This window comes from Diospyros lotus, chromosome 3 (genome assembly GCF_014633365.1).
Source record: "Diospyros lotus cultivar Yz01 chromosome 3, ASM1463336v1, whole genome shotgun sequence".
Taxonomy (NCBI): Eukaryota; Viridiplantae; Streptophyta; class Magnoliopsida; order Ericales; family Ebenaceae; genus Diospyros; species Diospyros lotus.
In genome coordinates, this window is record NC_068340.1 from 42041251 (window position 1) to 42063073 (window position 21823).

At 34.0% G+C, this 21823-nt stretch overlaps 3 protein-coding genes across 3 annotated transcripts; 1 reads left to right on the plus strand and 2 right to left on the minus strand.

Moving 5' to 3' along the window:
• Positions 1-5192: 5192 nt before the first annotated feature.
• Positions 5193-6708, minus strand: LOC127797772 (transcription factor MYB4-like). The gene is made up of 3 exons (XM_052330912.1): positions 6540-6708; positions 6313-6442; positions 5193-5962 (listed from the first exon to the last, which is right to left on the minus strand). The coding sequence occupies exons 1-3, from the start codon at positions 6667-6669 to the stop codon at positions 5419-5421; spliced, it is 804 nt and encodes a 267-aa protein (XP_052186872.1). The 5' UTR covers positions 6670-6708; the 3' UTR covers positions 5193-5418.
• Positions 6709-11305: 4597 nt separating this feature from the next.
• On the plus strand, positions 11306-16927 carry LOC127796530 (uncharacterized). The gene is made up of 7 exons (XM_052328704.1): positions 11306-11480; positions 13725-13868; positions 15074-15141; positions 15264-15314; positions 15398-15457; positions 15539-15955; positions 16536-16927. Exons 1-7 carry the CDS (start codon positions 11360-11362, stop codon positions 16608-16610), a joined length of 936 nt encoding a protein of 311 aa, XP_052184664.1. The 5' UTR covers positions 11306-11359; the 3' UTR covers positions 16611-16927.
• Positions 16928-18528: 1601 nt separating this feature from the next.
• LOC127797967 (ethylene-responsive transcription factor 1B-like) lies at positions 18529-19382 on the minus strand. The gene has a single exon (XM_052331214.1). The coding sequence runs from the start codon at positions 19333-19335 to the stop codon at positions 18751-18753; it is 585 nt and encodes a 194-aa protein (XP_052187174.1). The 5' UTR covers positions 19336-19382; the 3' UTR covers positions 18529-18750.
• Between the last annotated feature and the right edge of the window lie 2441 nt (positions 19383-21823).

Here is a 21823-nt window from a genome sequence, read left to right on the forward strand (position 1 = left end):
CGACAAAATCTGGTGAAAAACAAGATTGTTTGGAAAAAGTGCTGGTAGAGGCTCAATCCGCTGTCTAGGAAAGGCTATTATTTGGGACAAGATGGTTCGACCAAAAGAAAATGATCTACAAGACAAAAATAGGTCAGAAGGCACATGAGGATTTCTCCCACACGAGCCCTCCGATGTTTAGAAGTCGAAAGGTCGAGCGGTATTTATATATTGTAGTTGGAATCGGGAAATGTGGCACATGCACACGAGGGACGTGGTGTTGTTCGGCCACAAGACGTGGTGTTGTCCCAGCTACATAGGTGTTGTCTTGGAGTTGAGTTTGAAAGAAAGCTTGATGAGAAACCCCCTAGAGGAATGTTCTCCGGGAGAAATGAGAGCCTATTTCAATTGGGCCACATTGTCGGGGACAATGTGGAGCAAATTGTTGTTTGGGAGAAGGTTCTCTTATGTCCTTTTTTGGGAGGATGGCTCGATTGAGTGGATTGTGATGTGCGATGTGCCTCTTGTTAGGTTGACTCAAGTAATAGCACCACACAACCAAAAGAGGGAAGTGAATTGAATGTTTTAAAAATTTATTTAAATTTATTTTTTTTTACTTGAAATGAGATATTAGTGAGTTAAAACATAAAATGTAAAATGACAAATGCAATGTGTGACACCCCGGCCCCACTATTGAGTGTCACTGTAATCCAAGGTTTACATCAAGAAGTTGTATTCCAGAGGCTGGCTATGTCCTAATAAGCAGGGGAATAAAATAATGTGAGCGCCTTGGGTGGGGTCTAGACTTCACCGCCTCTAGCCATCGAGAACTTGAGGCCTAAGACTCACAAGCAGCGGAAGAACACTCGAGTCTCGTATCTAACATCTGTCTTATAAGTAGATTAATAAGCTACAATTTAGATATATTTTAGCTTACCCATACAAAGTGTCCATTATTATATTAAAAAAATAAATCCAACTAACAAGTATAGACGACATTCAATACAACTATTAAATAATATAATTACAAGCCACTCGACCCGTATTCCTATCATGAATTTCCATTCTCATCATCCGATTGGTCGTCAACATACATCGTTTTTCTCTTACCGGACCCCGAGCCATCCGTGTGGTTAGTGGGGATAGATAGGTGAGTCTTGAAACTCAATAAAGGTAATATGTAAAGCAATAAATTGATAAACATGACATTATAGATAAATATGAAGTGCTACGTGCATGCAAGTCTGTCCACCTCACCTATCTCAGGCTCTTGGTGCCCTTAGCGGTTCTTTCTAAGACTCTATCTCGAGACTTTCACGGTTAGAAATCCACAACCCTATGTCATGACAAAGTAATTTATACATAGAGCATATTAAACTCTTACTTTGAAATACGTATCGCCTTATGACTCGTTAGACATATTGTCGACGCACCCAAAATTTCCTTAACAAAACATTGTAACGTAAGGTCAAGGAACTAATTTAACACCATAAACTAAATCCACTAAACTATTTTGCTACCAAATCCACTAAATTAGCCAATTCATTAATTGACTAATTCTCCAAATTAACTAATTTAAACATAGTCCATTAGCTAATTTAAACAAACAATTTGTTCTTTAAAATGCTTTCAAGGAAAGCATTATCGCACATCCACCTTAAGCAAACCATCCAAGCAATCAAAAGCACTCGAAATCTCTCAAACGCTCTCAAATAAAGCATCCAAGCAATCCGAGACTCTCGAATTATTATTGCACATCCACCGAAGAGTTATATGACAAGGGAAGAAAAGTTTTTCCAGTCTTCTACGACAAATCCAAACTTCTCCATTTGAGATTACAAATTTATTTATTTATTTAAATATTATTGATTTGTATAATTTGTTCTTAATTGTTTATTTGTGTCCAAGTGTGGGCAAATTATTTATAACATTTAAATTATCATTGTAAATTGTATAGGTTTCCTAGAACCATTAGAATTTAGGTAAATCTAGTTTCTAAGGTAAGCTAGGAAAAAAATCTTGGTGTAGTGGTTGCCTAGAACCCATTGTAATCTAGGTGTGTATCTAGTTTTCAAGGTGAGTTAATGTGAAAACCTTGGTGAAATTATTTTAAGTGGAACCCCAATGGTGGTTAGACTTGGGAAGGTGGATTAAGTGCATGTGAAAACACCGAACAACTATAAATTGTGTTGTGCCTCATTATATTTATTTTTGTTATATTTTGTGGCTTACATTTATTATTAATCTCAAATATAATTTCTTATATTTATCAAATATATATTTTTCAATAAAATTATGAATCAAGAATATTTATTAAAATTGAGAAAAAATTTAATCACTCAATTCACCCCCCTCTTGAGTGGTCATACTCTAAGGGACCAACATTATTAATTTTTTTTCTCCAGTAAATTCCACAAATTCACAAGTAAATTTAAATTTTGGGATTAATTACTATTATTTCAAAATACGAGACGTCACACAATGCTTGAAAGATATAAAACAAAGATACAAAATGACACAAGAGATTTATAGTGGTTCGGCTAAACCTATTCTACTCCATTATCTTAACTCCCCACTAAAAATTTTCAAATCCACTAAAATCTCATATTTTACCAAATAGGCCATCTATCATCAATCGCTAGGAAATATAATCTCTTACTAATAACTCGGTAGGCCCTCTAGCACAACCACTAATAATTACAAGAATGAATTACAAATAGAAGATCTAAGAGTTGACACTCTTAATTATAATGTCTCTCAAATGAAAATACAAAAACTAAAACAAATTAATACAAATGATATCTATAACATTTTGAGAGAAAAATGAAAGCTTAAGCATTAATGAGAAGAATTAATACAATAAAATAGATCTTAACACTTCATTTCTATTCATTAGTTTTCTCTAGTGCATCCATGGGTTGTATTTATGAACTTCTCTCGAGCTTGAAGAAAAACTACTTGTTTATAATTGTTATAGCTTGTAAAAACTAGCCATTACAAAATGTCAGTGAAGGAAACTGGTCAACAGTTTTTCTCGACAATTTTGAAGCACACATTTGGCTTTGGCAAATGGTCGACTTGTTTACAAAAGAGGTCAACTTCTTTCAACAAACGGTCGACAGTTTGAAGCAATAACTCGACAGTTTTACAAAAAAGTCAACGCTATACCAACACAGTTGATTGAAAGTAAACTTAAATCAAAACAACATATAGCATAAAAAAATGCTTATCAATAATTCATAGAGACTGTCGATTGTTTTTACTGAAAGACTTAAAATGGTCAACAGATTCACTAAATCGGTTGACGTTTTTTTCTTACTTAACAACCCAAAAATCAAAAGCACAAAATGGTCGACAGATACACTAACATGATCAAAAATTTTGGCTTCAAAAAGAGTGTTCATGATGAAGAAAATATTTTGACACTCTTACACATTTGTGTTGTTTTTTGTTTCCTAATAAGGCTCGAGGCTATGGTGATTTTTCTAGTGGGTTTTATCTTTATAGGTTTAAGCTCGAGATTGAAAAACCCAATTTTGTCACCACTTTTAGGCAGCCCATTTTAGAAGTCGGGCCACAAACCTACTCCTCACTTTAGAGGAGAAATGGGCCTTGGTCCATTTGCTCAAGTGGGGGGAAGCCCATTTATCTTAGCCCTTTAACCCTCATATAAAAGGGCACTCTTTGGCCTTCCTTTTGGCGTCTCCTTTTCTCGTGGCCGAACCCTAGCCCCCTCCTCTCTCTCTCTCTCTCTCTCTCTCTCGTGTTTCCTTTCTTGGCTGATAGGCACTGATCCATATCTCTTTCCTTGTTCATCTGATTGTGATATGAGTCTCCTTGCCTTCTATGGTTGATCCATCCTTCCATGTGTGCAGGCCTTTCCTTGTGTGTGAAAGGCAGTCCATTGATGTCGCTTGAAACCTCTACATATTCGAGACTGAGGTATTCTTTTCGGGTAAGCTTTCTTTCTTTGCTTTGTGTTTTCTACCCTCCGTCTTTGTGACCGATTTACCTTGTGTGGTAACCTACTGTGTGTGGTTTTGATCGTTTGGGTGAGAAAGAGGGTTTCATTTTGAGTTCAGCCGAGAGGTGTTGGGGCTTTTCTGGGCTTATGATTTGAGAGCTTCGTTTGTGGCTTATGGTTTCTATTCGTTGGCGTTACCAAAAGTGGTGATCGGTTCTTTCATATCTGAGCCTTGAACGTTATTTAACAGGGAGTCTTCATTCTGTTTCTTGCGTTCTTTATTTTGATCTAAACCTGGTTTGATTTTATTGCACTAACCCTTTCTGTTTTGAAGTTTTTTTCCCACAACAATTGGTATCAGAGCCTTGTTTGGCTCCTGGGTAGTGTCTTGTTTGAATCAGATCTGAAAAGCCCCATCATTTTTAGATCCGATTTTACGATAAGTGATTTCCATATAAGATCTAATGATCTTGGTTCGATTGCTCCTTGTAGTGAGTTAGGTCGAAAGAACCCTAGCTAGATCCTGATCCAACAAGTCGCAAGTCATTTCCCTGAGCAACACGTGGCTACTCACTCGTCTGCTGACCAGCGACGCATGAGCTTGCAGGCGACAGCGCGTGGAGGTCGGGGTGCCCCTCTTCTGTTCCAAATCTGTACTGGTAATCTCTGTGGTTTTAAATTCTGTGTGTTCTTTTTTTCCAGCAATTAGCAAACCATTGTGCATGTAGGGGTGACCATTAGGTTTGGGGGTTATCTTGTGGTGGTAACCATTGCTTGTTGCTAGATTTAGGATTATCTGTGATTTTCTTGTGTTAGCATAACCTGTTTTGGAACTGTTAAATCTTGCTTAAGAAAATCAGTGATATTGTATTGTGTGTGAAATTTGCCTTAGTTAATCCTATCTGTTAGGTTGAAATTGAAATTCTAAAATTCTATCAGATTATTCTGTTTGTGCGTGTTAAGCATATTTCTGTGTGAACATGTCTACACATCACTTTGAATTGAGGGTTTTGAATGAGAAGGGGGATTTATCAATTTGACAACAAAAAATGAGAGAAATTTTGGTACAACAGAAAGTTTCTAAAGCCTTAAAAGTATAAGTCGATTCATCAACCTCAATTTTTTGTTCAACATATGATTCAGGGTATTTAATCATTATCTCTTTTTTTCCCAAATTTTGATGGAATATTAATAATATGTTTTCTCTTTTAAAATATTTTACTTAATTTTTTCCATTCAAGCACCAGTAAAATAGGAAAGATGTGTCTTTGATGGATCAACCATTATTGAACTTAGTCGGCTGAAACTCAAAACAATTCATGCTATACAGCCACTTTATGATCACACTACCAGCTCTTTCACATTAATCCTTCCAAATTGCAGAAAACCAACCACAAACAGTACACAAAATGGTATAGAAAAGCAATTGTTTTATTTTCTAGGCATTTTTTAACTCGATTGAGCTAAAATTTGTGTCATTTATCGAGACGACGAGGACTTGTTAATGCCGGCAACTCTTGGGCCTCAACGAAGACGTTGAACCAAAAATTCATGTCATCACTGGTGATATTGAAATGGCCACTATCATGAACAATATTCCTGCAGCCTGTAGAATCCGCAGAAGAAGGCATTAACCGAAGCCTTGGATCCATAAACTTGGCGGCCATGAAAGAGTTCTTTGTTGCTCGCATTTCATCATCACTGGAAGAACTTGAATGGTGAATATTGTTCTGATGATGATTCTGATGACGATGATCATCATCATCAACAAGCTTTCGTGTAGAGATATTCTGATCATGGCTTGAGAAATTCATGGCAGGCCCAGCAGACCTCCTTGTGGCTGCGAAGCAAATGGGAATTTGACGAATGGATTGCTGATGATAGTCATGATTTATGGTGCTTGATGAGTGAGCCGCTGCCCCCGCAAGTTTCGTGAGCTTTTTCTTCAGCCGAGTGTTCCAGAAGTTCTTGATCTCGTTGTCTGTTCTTCCTGGCAATTTGGCCGCAATGGCAGACCATCTGGCCAAACCAAATTTACAAACACCTCATTAGTGTCAATACCATTAATTGCTTGTCGAATAATTATATCTTAATGCATATTTGATATTTCATTTTGCTGCAATGATCGAACAAAATTGGGTTCTCGTGTCTTCTATGGTTGGTTTAATGGTGTCTGGGTCACATAATAGAGTGGTAGGGTTTGCTGCCGGTTGGGCTTATAATTAACTTAGTGCAGTGCAGTGTAGGGTAGTGTACCTACTCTTTCGAACAACTTAAAAATGGCGTTATTGGGTTATGCTCAAATCATGCATATATATATGCATGCAGATGCAGTATGAATTATATAATATTGGATCAAGAGTGAGAACCTGTTTCCAAGAAGTTGATGGAGCTTGATAATGGTGTCTTCTTCTTCCTTACTGAAGTTCCCTCGCTTAATGCCAGGCCTCAAGTAATTCGTCCATCGAAGCCTGCAACTCTTTCCACACCTCAACAGACCTACACACACACACACATATTTATATGTATGAACAGGAAATAAAGCACTTGGAAACTGAAACTGATTATCGATCCATCTTGTTAATCAATTAATTACCTGCTTGTTTCGGCAGTGCCCTCCAGTTGCCATGGCCAAATCTCTGGATGTAAGAGATCAGAATCTGATCTTCTTCAGGCGTCCATGGCCCCTTCTTCAGCCCCATCTTCTCGCAGCAAGGAGTCCTCATCTCTCTCTCTCTCTCTCTAAGCTGCTTCCTTCAAGTTTCAAGAGAGATCAGAGGAAGGCCACACACCCATCTCTTAAAACAATATTAAAACGTGATTTTCATTTGTGGGAACCAGTGATGAGACGGGACAGGGGGGAGGGGGGGGGGCATTGAAGATTTGATCAGCCGTCATGATTTGATTTGGACGATGATTTGTCACACGTCAGTGGGCACAAGCTCACCCATACATGCTTCCTCGAAATAGCTTCATGTTTTGTACCCACAAAATTAAACCTTTTTGGTTGGCTCTCAACGGTCAAAAAGAACGTGCGCCCGCCACAGCAAGAATCATGTATGAAGCCATATGTATCCAGCCGCCACTCGGGATAATCTCTGTTTCTACCGACGGTTCTCGAATAAATTGCATTTCAACCCCTATGATTTGAGCTATTTCTAGTGAGATTCTTATGGTCTTAATTAAAACGTCTAATTGAAACTTGCAAGGACTCCATTTGTTAAATCAATATATAGTCCACATATGTTGTATTTATTGTTGGATTTAAATTATGAAAAATTAATGAACTTATAAGAAATATGTGTAAAAATGATCAAAATCAGATGGTCTTGGTGGAATAATTTAGAGTAAAATCAAATAAACTTGAAAGTTTTTGCTCAATTAAGGGTCTCTATGCATATAAAGAAAACAAACTAGTGTTGTTGTCGTAATATAACAATTGAAATTTGTTTGTTTTGAAAAAACTCAGCAAAAAGTCGATATGTGTAGAAGAAAGAACAATGTTACTCGAAAGAGCTCATCCGAAGAGTCACTCCGAAAAGATCTTTCAAGGAAACTACGAAAGAATTTTCTAAAGGTGTTTTCGGGAGAGTTTCTGGTCTTTCGATTTGCAAGGCAGAAAATAGTCAGAAAGTATATTGGGATTTTTCATGCGCAGACTCTCCAATACTTAAGTTAAACACCACGATACTAAAATGGTTATGCAGATGTATTGCAATGCAGATGATACATTTGAAAGAGTAAAAACTGTTTAAAATAGGTATGCACGAAGAAGTTAGGGAAAGCCTTTGAGTTTGTCGAAAGAATCCAAAATGTGAAGGGTTGGGGGATATTTATACCCCTCGATTAATGGTTGGGACATATGGCACAACCTTTTGGATAAGGGGTGTTTGGTTGTGACTAAGTTAGGCTTCGGAAATACCAAGCCTTTGAAGAAGCAGGTACTTAAAAGGTCTTCGAAAAGAGTACTTGGATCTTTAGGGAAACCAGTCCCCGAAGGGTATTCAGATATTCTGGGAACAAGGTTATTAAAGACCATTTTTGAAAAGACATTCTTTCGAGTCCAAATTGACTTTTTTAGGGGAACGCCACTAAAGGCCCTTTAGAGAAAACCTCGCATAGTATATGTTACAACAATTGTGGTCTCCAAAAATATTTTTAAAACCATATAATATTTCTTTGCAAATGAACCAAAGTGTAGGGTCTTGGTGCAATTTATCCAAAGTTACAATTAATACAAGACTGGTCCTTTAATTACAAAAATTATCAAAATAATTTAATTAATTAAAATTAGCAGTAGTTTTGCAGTCACAAAATTATAGATATATATATATATGACTGAAAATGTTAATATTTAGTAATAATTCAGCTTGAAATTTATATTAATAAACTATATATGATTTTAATTTATTAGGGAGATGCTGATATAATCGATATTAATTAATATTTTATATTCCATATAATATTAATAATATATATTATGTATTTTATTAATAAAATAAATTGAGAAGAAAATTGGAAAAGGAAAGAGAAAAAGAAGTTCAAAGAATTCCAAATGGGTTTAGTGACTGACACGGCATCCGCATGCTTAACCAATAATCACCAATTTATATGCTTCATTATATAATTAATGCTGCCGCCCCTCATTACATATTTAATATTTAATTAATTTCTTCCATTTTGTACCAAATTCTTATAGTTTTATCACACCCTTCTTTAAATCTAAATGTGATAAATATATCTTATCTTAAAAATGCTTAAAATGTGATGATTAGACCCCTCTTCCTCTTTATTAATTAATAAAAATAAAAAGAACTAAAGCCTCAATAATTCTTTTAACATTTTTTTGTGTCTTATTTAGATATTTAATTGTGACATTTTAAATAATAATTATGAATATTATTAAAAATTATCCTTAATTAAGATAATTTAATTATTAATCAAATCTAATCGCAAGGCAATTAATTAATTAATTAATATGATATGTTAGTCAAAATGGTACTTAATTGCAAAGCTTTCCATGGCAATGAAGACTTTTTTGTTAGAAAAGGTGGCAGTGGAAGACCTTTTAGGGTTCAAGATTTTCAATGCAAATCCCATGCTTTAGCCGACATTAGATTTGGCCAAGAAAAAGCTTCCTTCCTCAACCATGGATCCACTACTTTGCTTACAAACTAAGCTTGGTGTCTTGTGGTGTCAACTCAATATATCTTAATTTCATATCATCCACATATCATCATCTATGCGTGAGAGAGAGAGTATTTTAATTAATAGTTTTGATTAAAGATCAGGTCAAATAGTTTAAAAAAATCAGAATATATAGAGTAACAAAAGAAAATATATACATATATAAATCTTAATTTTATATGATCGGTCTATTATCCATACAAGAATGATTATATAATTCTTATTATTTGTTTTAATTAATAATATTCATTAAAGATCGAGTAAAACAATCAAACAAATCGAAAGATATAAGGTAATAAAATAAAATATATACATATATATATATATATATCTTAAATTCATATGATTGATTTATCATCTATATAGAGTATATAATTCTTATTGTTTGTTTTAACTAATAATATGTATTAAAAATTAAGTAGAACAGTCGAACAAATCAGAAGATACAGAGTATGTTAAAAAAATAGTGATCGGTAAAGAATTATTACCATAGGTGTGATAAAGAAGTAGTGTTGATGTTTTGATCTCTATGAAAGAATTAATCTCAATAGTCCAAAAGCTAATGATCCGAAGAGAAGTTTTGTTTGCATTGAAGAGAACTAGTGATGTTTGTGTTATTTAAATATTTAATTTTCATAAATATTTTGTATTGATGTCTTTTATTATATGTCACATTAAACCGAAATATATTAGACATTAAGATAAAAGTGTCACTAAAAGTATCAAATCCGAGTGTTTAAGTAGCCTTTTCATTAATATAATATTTATTTATTTTTATTAAATTTCTAGTTAATTTTATAATTTCGTATCTAAATCATTTTTAACCTAACAGAAATATATAATATTTATTTATTTTTATTAATATAACATTTTGACTATTTTTCAAAATTTTTCTCTATAAAAATTTAAACTTTAGGTAGGTTTTTGTTAAGTTCAAAAAAATTCAAGTATATTTCTGAAAGATTAATAGAAAATTTAATGAAAATTATATATTATAGTAAATCTCAAGTATGTTACTATAATTATCTCAAAGTTTTTCTATTAAGCTCTTAAATTACAAATTATGAACAATTAATTTACGTAAAATAAATAAAATCAACATTAAGTTGAAAAAGTCCTACAAATGATAAGATTTGAACTCAAACCCTAAGATTTCAGTCTCAATCTTTGCTACGAGGCCAAGACATCATTGACCTAGTGAAAAAGATATAAAAAAGTTCTAAACTTATGTGACAATCATATTGTCACTTAATGATCAAATTTAGTAGAATTAAATAGTAATTTAAAATTAAAATGAAATGAAAAGTTAGAAACCTTAAAAATTGAATCTAAATTCAAAAGTAAGATAAAAAATAAATATTTTTTAAGTAATTTGTTCGAACAAAGTTAATTAATTAACTAATATAAGTTGGCAATAAATAATTTTCCAATATCCAAATCAGATAGCAATTATAAGAAGATAAAAGTTGGGAAAATAGTAAAGGGTATTGCTGGTAAGAATTTATTTTATATAAATACAATATTTGTTACAAAAATTTATAATTTTTAATAACTTATAGTGCACGAAAATGTTTTGAGAGTGTCGTTTTAATATTTTGATAAAGAAACATTAAAAAATATTTATGAGTCATTTTTATAATTTTAGAAATATTTTAGGGTTATTTTATAATATTAAAAAAAATATCAAAATTAGAAATACATTTCTGTCCACAAAGTGTTTAGTGACGAATTTTTTTTTATATTATATAATATAAAAATATAGAAGAATTTTTTATATTATATATTGTAATATTAATATATAATATAAAATAATATAATATATTAGTTTTTAATATATAATTTTCTATATTAAAAATTATATTTATAAAAAAATCCCTATACTTTTTTATTTACATGTTTTTTTCTGTATTTTTATTTTTTATAAAAAAATATTATTTTTTATTTTTATTTTCGTTCAATTTAATTTATAAGTAAAGAAATTATAATTTCGTTTGAAATTATTATTTTAATACTATTATTTATCAATTATTAAAAACTGCTTTACTTATCAATAATTAGTTTATAGGTGAAGATATTATTTTTGAAAATTGCTTTCCTATTCCTCGTTGGAGTCGAATTGGTGAAGTTGGAGACTATAAGACTCGCGTCGCTCCAGTCAAGTCCACGCAGTTCTTCAAGATTCCAGTTACAGAGAGAGAGAGAGAGAGAGAGAGAGAGAGAGAGAGAGAGATGGGTAGTAGAAGTAGGAGCTGGAGGAATCCGTGTTTGACAATGCACCAGCCATGGGCGTCGCTGTTGGTTCATGGTATTAAGCGCATCGAAGGAAGGTCTTGGCCTGCCCCACTTAGAGGTATATTGTAACCCCAACAAGAATACCCTTTTTTCGCTGCTTTTCTGTACCCAGATATTTTCTTGCTTCCGTATTGCAGCTAAGTGTAGTGGGTCAGGCTTACATCGAAGATTTGCCCCTGTTTGTTTTCTGAGAAAAAAGAAAGTTCTGTAGGATATTAATTGAGTTACACTACGTGTATGTTATAAGTTGATATCAAACTTGGGAGGCCATGTTTCACATTTAGTTTCTTCCGGACGTAATCATCTTGAAATCCTGGATTTGTAGCCAAATTCGTGGAATTTAATCTGTTCTTGGCTTGAATCCATTCGAGGATGATCAACGGGAAGAAGCTCTCAAACCCTTTTGTCTTAATTCGTCAAAACCCTAATCATAATCTCTTTGTTCTAAGCTAAGTTTAGGGGATCGGGCTTCAAATTTAACTTGTTTGGTCGAGGATAAAAAAAAAATTAATTGAATGCCATGTGTATATGATAAGATAGAGAATTGGCGGCTGATTCTTTTATGCCACAATCATCCGCCAAATCCCTTAATTTGCAGCCAAATTCTTCATATTCAACTAACCTTGCCTTATTAGATGTTGGCAAAGAAAAGCAAAGCAATTAAACTCTTTTGCCTTAATTCTTCAGAACCCCAATGATAGTCTCTATGCTTGAGCTTATTTCTTTCCCTATTCTGACTTCAGTAAAAATCATGGATTTGCATTTGAGATGCTTGTAACCTTAGAGGTCTCCCACTACCCCCTTCCAAGAAGAGTTTCTCTCTCATATAAAGCTTCTTGATCAGGTATAAAGTTTAATTCATTAAATGCCTTGGATTTGGTCTCTTTAGTGATACAGACCAAGCCAATGAGTCAATGACACATAAAAGGTTAATAATTAATGGTGAACTTCGTCGGCAGTCAAATTGTCACGTTCCAAAATTTGTATGTGAGAGCATGGCAACGCCACGTGCTCAGAATAAACATGCAATGTCAGTTCATCATTAACATAATATTGAAAATCATCATTAACTACCTTAAGATAATTTAACAATCCAACTTCACAGCAAGGTTTGAACTTTGAAGTAAAGTTCATCTTATAAACATTCAGGTTTGTAGAACTTTTATTTATAAAGAAAAGAACACTAATGCAAGTTAATCTAAACAGACAATAACATATAAAGAAACAGACAATCACATAGATACATCGGTCACAAGAGTTAACCGACATTTATAAAACTTTTAGTTATTTCCGTCCTTCTAAACATAACAAATCTCCAAAACTTTCCTTAAACTCTCCTTAAAAGTCTCTGTAACCTAAATCTTCTAAACAGATCAAATTTCATATTTGTTTGCCTTTATTTCGAATCTTATTTCCTTTCCTCATAATTTTCCTCTCTATAAGTGCCTGAATTGATTTCAAATAATAATATCTCCTCTTGTTATTTTATTCACCATGTTCAACCTACCAGTTCCCCACTCTTTTTACAATCATTTAAAAAATCTTTATAGAACACAAATTTTGAGTAATGCTTAGAGATTGCAGCATGATCAAAATGAATCCTAATTCCTAACCATTGATTTTAGATCTAATCTAACTATGAAAAACTTGTAAAGGCTTGTTAGAGATTAGACTTGCTGACAAAGTCTCTTTTGCAGACCGCCACTGGTCACTCTTTGTGCTCACCAACAATTTATTTTTGAGCCCTTTGTTTTTTGATCTAAATGGTAGAGAGAGGGAAGAAGAAGATGACGGACCATAGACAAATCTTTAAAATTCATGACTTAGTGGTGCATTTCTTTTGACAAATATAACGTAAACACATCTTAAGTTGATTAAACATCCCCTTTTTACCCATTTCCAATGGGTTAACATCTAGATTATGTAGTGTTAGGATCTGGAATTTGGGCTTCGTTAACCTGATCACTAAGATGTAATATTTCCTAATTAATTAATATATTTTGGGTATTACACAAATCTTGAAAATTCATTTGACTTACTGGTGCACTTTTTTTTTGACAAATATTATGTAAATACATCTTGAGTTGTTTAAACATCCTCTTTTTACACATTTAGAATGAGTTAGGTTCTGGAATTTGGAATTCATTAAATGAATCACTAAGATGTGGTTTTTTGACAAATACATTTTATGTTGCTGTATACTTTATCAAATGAGTTAATTCTTCAGTTTGCAACTATAAGCTTGTTACTATTTCGTCCAATTATATTAATTTCTAATTTTGGGAAATCTTCTTTTGTGAAGGACGCCTTTGGATCCATGCTGCTAGTAAGGTTCCGGATGATGCTACCATTAAAGCAATGGAGGATTTCTACAGGGAAATTTATGCTGTAGATGGGATTACTGATCTAAAGTTTCCAGAGCATTATCCAGTTTCAAGACTCTTAGGTATTCAAATTTTGGAACTTTTGCAATTATATTTTGTTATAAATTTTTCCTTTTCTCCCCCCTGCCTGGAATTTTTATCTCTTTTTTACAGACTCCATGTAGTTAGATCAAGCCCTGATATGGTGATGTTGTTCTCATCTCTCTTTCTAATTGGCAGGCAAGCTTGCAAAGCCAGTTATCTCCTACTTAGGCCAGCTAGCAGGCTGGATAGAGGCAGTTGCTTGTGAATTTTAAGCCAGCTAACAGCTTGCTTGCTTGCTGAATTGTGCAGCTTGTTTACTGTTGCAACCTTAAGCTCACTCTAGCCCTGTTTTGGTTGTACTGTTACTCCCAAACTTGACACCTATGCTTCAACACAATACCTAGAAGAGCACCATAGATCCTGATTGTTTGCTCATTTCATATTTATAGGGACATTTCTCCTGCATTGCCCAACAGTCCTTGCAGAAATTCTGCAGGCTGTTGCAGCCCTTGTAGCAGCCTTGAGCCAGCCCTTGTACTGCCGCTACTGGTCTTGCAGCCTCACCATTCTTTTTCCCACCTTCTATTGGGCCTTCAGCCCTGATGCAACCCCCTTCTATGCCTGCATCCGTGGTTTGAACCAACTGAAGGGCACAGTGATGCATCATTTGTATTTTACTGGTGCTGCTGGTGGCTGTTCATTCACTTGCAGTGGATTGCCCTAGGATCTTAGCTGGTAAATGCCAAAATAAGGCCTCAAGGCTAGCACCCTTCTGCCCTCAATTTGCTGCACCTAGTGCAGCCTACCTATAGATGCATTTGACTGTTTTCTCTGCAACCTGTCTTCTCTTGCACCAACTCGTGTGTACGGACAACCGCTGTATGCCCTTGTCTTGCGCCCCCCATGGGGCTCCAATGGCCCCCTCATACTAGGTTGTCTTGCACCCTTGTGGTGACCCAACCCTACAAATGGTTTACTCCCCTAGGCTAGAGTAGTTTCTAAGATTCCATTTCAAACATCTTGACACATAATATGTAGGACACTTGCACGAGGATATCTGGGGTTTACACTTTTGCCCCCATGAATTATGAAGTTAGAATAGAACTTTGTAGCTGTGATTGTTTTAGTTCATTATCATAGTGAATTCAAGATGCGAAAATGCCATTTACAGTATACTGTCTTTATATTTTATTGATAAGGCAGAATACTCTTAGGAACTTTGATTGTTTTGTCCACAATACAGGTTGTATTGAAGTGGTTGGTTGTCTAAGACGTGAGGAACTAACATGCTGGAAACAGGTGCCTGAAGGGGTGAGTGGCTGAAAAATCTTCCCTTTTGTTTCTCCATTTGTCAATGTGAGTGTGTTTTATGCAATCACCACAGAGAATTCTGCATTGCTTTTGAGTTGATCCAAGCCATTTTCTCATTACAGGTGAGGCTAGAAGGACTGACAAATTTTTGCTGGCTTTGTGAACAGCCACAGGTAAGTAGTTTCCATCGCTATGCATTTTCAGGTCTGCCTTTTTTACCCTGTAATTGATCTTGGAACGGTCTTGCTCATTGCAGAAATTGTTAGTACCAATTGAGATGCGAGGAAATCAAGGTGTTTATGACTTGGAAAGAAAGGTATTTAGAAAGCTAAAAGTTATTCTGTTTATCTACATGCACATGCAAGTCACTCATTTTTGCCCCTTCATTCTGTCCCAGTTATCCCAGGCTGCTGTGAGAGGTCTTGTTCCAGTTGAAAGTCCACTACCATTTAAATTCCTGCTTCCAAATCCACGAGATCCTTTTTCCTTGAAGCCAGGATCAATTTCTGTGCGCTTTCCTGAATCTGAGGCATCTGAAGTTGAGAAATCATCAAATCTTAGCGCAGCCATAGCAAGCGCAGTGGCAGCAACTACACAATTCTCCAAGAAGGATCACAAGTTTGAAACTAATTCCTTTCCAAGTAGAAATGTACAGAATTTTAATAGACCTTTTCAACCGAAGAACCACTCTGGTTTTGATCACAAGATGCCTGCCATTGAAGTGGCCACTCCGGTTTCTCATCTCAGTGAGTGCAGCAGTAGCCACAAACAACTTCCTTATGCTAAATTAAGCGACCATACTGGGGCTCCTAAGGTGTGTGACCTTTTCTCTACGGCTACTACTGTCAATTGGTTATGATCTTACACGAACACTTTTGCTAAGAGAATCATAGTTAAATGTCATTTCTTTAGCTAATTCCATAAATAGGACAATAATAAGAAAAGGGAAGCATTTGTACATTGAAAAGCCAATCTCAAAGATAAATGGCGACAGGATTTAACCTGCAGACCTTTAGGTTTACTTTGATTTCTTGTAAGACCAGTTCCACCTTTCTGCGAATCATCTGCAACTGATTCATAATTGTAGATGGTGATCATATGATCACATGAATACGATCTGTATACCTATACCTAGGAACAAATGAAGTTTGAATATTTCCCAAGAAACAAAGAGGAAGAAGAAGAAGATGATGACTGGGCCCTCCCTTTATCTACCTAGGAGTTTGATTATCCTCGATGATAGTTTCTTCCCAGAATCCATTATTTGCCTCATGCATTAAGGATTTCCCCTTTTTCATTCTCTGAGCTCCATTATAACTTCATACTTAAATCTTGAATTGCTGGAATGTGGAACGAACTATTTAACTGACACCTACTTATTGGTGGGCTTTCAGATATTTGCTGCGGCTGTAAGGGGGCTGAAGCACGCGAATTCTGTTGATCCTGCGAAGAACATGCAATCTAGATAAAACAGCAGTTTGTTTTGGTGGGAACAATGAGCCAGTTGTTTTCAGCAGTTGGATTGGATGCCACTGTCATGCATTCTAATTCCTTTCTGTTCTCCTGTTTGTGAAGCATTCATGTAGGGGAAGTTGAACAATATTGTCAATTCTTTTTCTTTTGTAAAGGAACTGCAGATTCTTTGTTTGTTAGATTGATTCATTAGCTGTAAAAGGATTTGCAATTAACATAATTTTATAAATATAGTCCCAAAGTTCATAGAATTTGTCTTGTTAGATTGATTCATTAGTTGGGATTGGTTACAGCAATTCTCCGTGATTTTAAGGAAATGTCATTCAAGGAATAAGAATTGGCCAAACTCTTACTTTTGTCCTCGTAATTTTATATTTTTTTTATGTGTTGGTTTGAATTTTTTTTATTTTAATTATATATTTAAATTTATATTTTTAAGTTAATTCAATTTTTATATTTTGACATTTTTGAATCAATTTAGTTAATATATTTTGATGTGTAAAAAAAATAATCTGCAGGTGTAATTAAAATGATGAAAAATTTAAGTAATCATATGAAAAAATATCAAAATATAAGGATTAAATTAATTCAAAAATATAAATATATGTTGTAATTAAAATAATAAAAAATTTAAATAATTCATAAAAAAATATAAAAATTTAAGAAAAAAATATGAATTTGATCAATAATACTTACAACCATATATATATATATATATGTGTGTGTATGTGTGTTATGTTATGAAGCTTGACCAGAAGAGTTAGTTACTAGATATTGTTGGCCTTTAAAATAAAGAAATAATAACTGAACAATAGTTCTTGCCTGTCTTTCCTTTGGGCTAATGATGAGAGAAGCGAAGGCTATGCACTGGTATCTTTTGCAAATTTATATTTTGAACGAGGGTATTTTAGTCTTTTCAACTCTATTATGTAAGTTTCTCGGTGAGATTTTTTGACCTGTAGTAGAACTTATACTGTTTAATTAGTTAAGGGAATTCTCGCACATCAAAATTGATTAAAAAATTAAAGATTCAAAATAATTTTTTGGGATAGAAAGGCATAAATTTTCCTCTATGGGAGAGAGAACAGTTTGTACGACTCATAAATTAGATAAATTTGATATTCAATTTTTTTTTTCAAAAGTTCTACAAAAAGAATAGAATAGACAATTATTTATAAAAAAATTTCAAGATAAACGTTATTTATAAAAATTCTAATCTAGTGAAATTTAGAATTGTTTCATATATATATATTTTTTTTATAAATAAGCAGACTCTTATTCTAAAAAATGTATGTTTTTGATACTAGTGTAAATATAACATTCAAATATTTAACATCTTCAATGTCTAATCTAAACATCAGAGATTCAGAGTCTTTATTCTCTGACCCTTTAACAGTTATTTTTCTTGCAAACTTAGGTGGGTTGGCAACGACGTTTCACTCGATAAATTCATTATTGTGTTCAACTGACAAGATATATCATTTTCACTAATAATATTAATTATGTACATTAATAAAAAAGATCTGTTCCTTTGTCTACAGATCAAGTAAACATATTGCGTTCAAGTCTAAATATATTCTTTTAGATTTTTGTCTCCTTGACTCTCTCACCAACGAAAATAAGTCATATTATCAAATTAATATTATATTATCAAATAGTAATTATCTTAAATTAACAATAAAAAACTTAACATTTTTTTTTAAATTTATTCTACAATTAACAGGAAAAACTCATCTCTCCGTCTTAAAGTATCATGTTTGAAAAAGAACCATCTCTTCATCTCTGTTAATTGTAAAATAAATTTTGAAAACAAAACGTTCAATTTTATATGGTTAGATTAGGATAATTACTGTTTGATAATGTGTTTTAATTTAATAATGTAACTTATTTTCATTGATAAAAAACCAAGGGACAGAACAGGGGACAAAGATCTGGGCCCATCCCCCCAAAATGCAATCATCACAGAGTTGTCTTCTTCGACCTTAAAAGAAGGAAAAAGATTAATTAACGCTCATCTTATCTTTGGAAAGAACCAAGAAAGAAGAAATAATCGATGTTTGGAACAGTAATTCGACATTTTTAAGGATATATCCATATTATAGATCGAGATATAACTAACTTTTAACGGAATTAGGATCATATGGTTACATAGTTTTGGACAGATGTGATGGGAGCTTCCGATGATCCGAGAAGTTCCTCTAAGTACTCCGTTCCTAAATCCTGCAACACAACCAAAGGTTGGTCTTTCGTCGTCTTCTTCATGCTCTCTCCTTTCCTCTTCATGGAGTGTCTCTTCTTCAGGGCCAAGACCGGCGAACGTCCCTCATCCTCGAACCCGAACTCCATCTCCACCAGTGATTGGTACACCATTGCCGCCGGAAAATTCAGCACCGCCATGGATCCCCGCATTGCAAGTGCGGCCTGGTCGTAGGCCAGAGCGGCCGCCTGCGGCGTGTCGAAGGTGCCCAGCCACACCCTCTCGCCGTTCCTGGTGGAGTCCCTTATCTCCGCCGCGTATTTTCCCCACGGCCGCCGGCGAACGCCTCTGTAAGAGACGTCGGCCTCCGTCTCCGCGGAGCTAGCTTGTCCGTCCCTGGCCTTAGCTAAGGCTCCATAGAGAAGCATTTCTTCGGAGTCATCTTGGTTCAAGGGTAGGGTTTGGTTGGCGAAGTCCGGAGAAGGGTTCTGGAAGAAATTCGAAGCTACCAGGGGGGTATCCATGACTGAGGTGTTGAATTCAAAGGGGAAATTGCTTTGGATTTGGTCGGAGTAACAATAACGTAAATCCTAAGCCTTTTATAGAGCCCATAATTATTAAAATTAACGTTTTATAAAACAACAGAAAGGTTTTGGGGATACCGATACATGCATGAATGTTCAAGGTCGCTGCAGAGTGACTGGTCTGGTCTGGTCTTAATTATGCACACGTGGGTCAAAAGGCGTGGGCATGGCGGCCAGGTCAGCTCATCCCTCGGGACGATGTTCTCAGCTTCACTTTCACAGCTGCCTTTTTCGAGTTATTATAATAAAATAAAATAGTTTTTATAGTCACTACTTTTTATGGGCCAAACCCATATTTTTTCTTTTAAATTTTATGTAAAAAGTTTATCAATTTTTTAAACTTTAAATTTAACCTATTAATACTTAATCTTTATAATTTATACTTATTAACAATCTAACTTAATTTAAAATAATGTGTGAATTACATGTGAGGTGAATTGAGAAAAAAAAAAACATAAAAGAAATAAAGAATAGATGAAGAACAGATCGAATTGATTCTTCCTTGTGCTTTTCTCTTTGCCTTCTTCAGCCAACACAATTGAAAGAATAGAGTTGTCATTTCAACCAATCCCGACCCTTTCTCTTTACTCTAACTAGCTACCCGTGAGCCTCGATTGATCTACCTTTCTTTTTTCTCTTTGTTTTGATCGACGATTCTCGATCGACCCACATTTCTTCTTTATCTTTACTACAATCGACAACCCACAACCTTTTACTGGTGAGTTTGTAATTAGGCGATCAGTCAGGGATGGTGTTTTGCTGTTTTATTTTTACGTGCTTAATACATAACACATCTATTATATACTTAATACTAATTAAATAATTAATAGATATAAATTATAAATATTAATATTTAATAAGTCAGAAATTTAAAAAAATAATATTTAGTGAATGCCAACTCGTAGACTTAGTATGGATCATTATTACTTAAAAATGTTATAACATTATTATTACTAGTCTAGTTGGCACTGTATATGGTTACGTGGCAGCATTCTAGACTGGCGGCGGCTTTGTCATGCAATAAAACTAGCTAGGTAGCTAATTAAGTTAAAAGTGGGTCAAATTCCTAATGGCTTGACTAAGTACTAAATTCACAACTCCCTTGAATTTGCATGAATCAAGATTACTATTGACTGCGGACTGATAATTGGATAAGTTGGAAAAAAAAATATGATTTTTAAATAAATTTATAATTAATAATAAATATATTATATTTTAAATTATTTAATCAATCAATAAAATTATTTTAACCATTACTCAAAGTGAACGAGAGAGATGGACCATTGAATAAAAGATATATGTGATGTGAATGTGGCAAAAAGCCCGATCATCACCCACCTAAAATATCTCTCGAGCCACTATATGGTGAACACCTATCCTAGCCATATCTAGTTACATCCTAAATGGGAGATTCAATAGAAATCATGCTTGGATCGTTCCACGGTGAATTACAAAAATTCTTAGTTATTTGATGATAAATACGTGCTAAATCTTCTCTTATCTATTATTCTGATCATTCTTTACTAGTTGAATATTAACTTGATCATCAAAACATACATGGAGAAAGAACACCCCTGAGGAGTTACGATTGTCCGTGTTTATCTAAGACGGTAGAGTAGATGGATAGTAAATTAGAAAGATGAGATAGATAGGTGCAAACCAAATGTAACCTAAGGGATCTCTTGAATTTTTTAAATTAAAAAATAAATAAATAAATAAATTATTAAACAAAGCCCAAATTAAATATTAAAAACTATAATAAGGAAACCAACCATCTTTTATTTTAGATGATCAATTTATAACATAGTTGTGCTGAATTATCTCAAAAACCATCGTCAATAAGTATTAATGAGATTACTAAATTGAAAGGTGGGGAATTCAACAGTCAAAATACTAATCTCACCAAATCAAATGAAAAGTTTAAGATCATACTGTTTTATTTTGAAACAAGTGAGAAACATTGGGGCTGCTGTGTTTAGTAATAATTTTAGTGTACACTCTATCAATTCAATTAAATCATTTATTACCAGAGGTCATCAAGAAAATTATTTAATTAGGTTGATGAGATAGCTTGGGCACTGACTGATGAGCATATATATATATATATATAATAGCAAGTGGATGATAGGTGGGTCTCTGCCCAGTTGGAGACTTGTAATTCAATGCATATACAGGGAGCCATTCAATTCAAACTTGCAAGACCCACTAAATAAAAATAAAAAAATAAACTTGTAGATGATTTCACAAGCTTAGTTTCATGAATTCATTCAAACCCTAGAAAAGCTATGGTCAAAAGTTGCAATATAAGTGGCAATATGATAATTCCAAATGGAAGCTTTCACAACCATCCTATTGTGCTCTCAGTGGGGAGAGAAGAGATTAAAAAATGGTTACTTTCTTCTATCCAAATGCGGGAATTAATGGATTT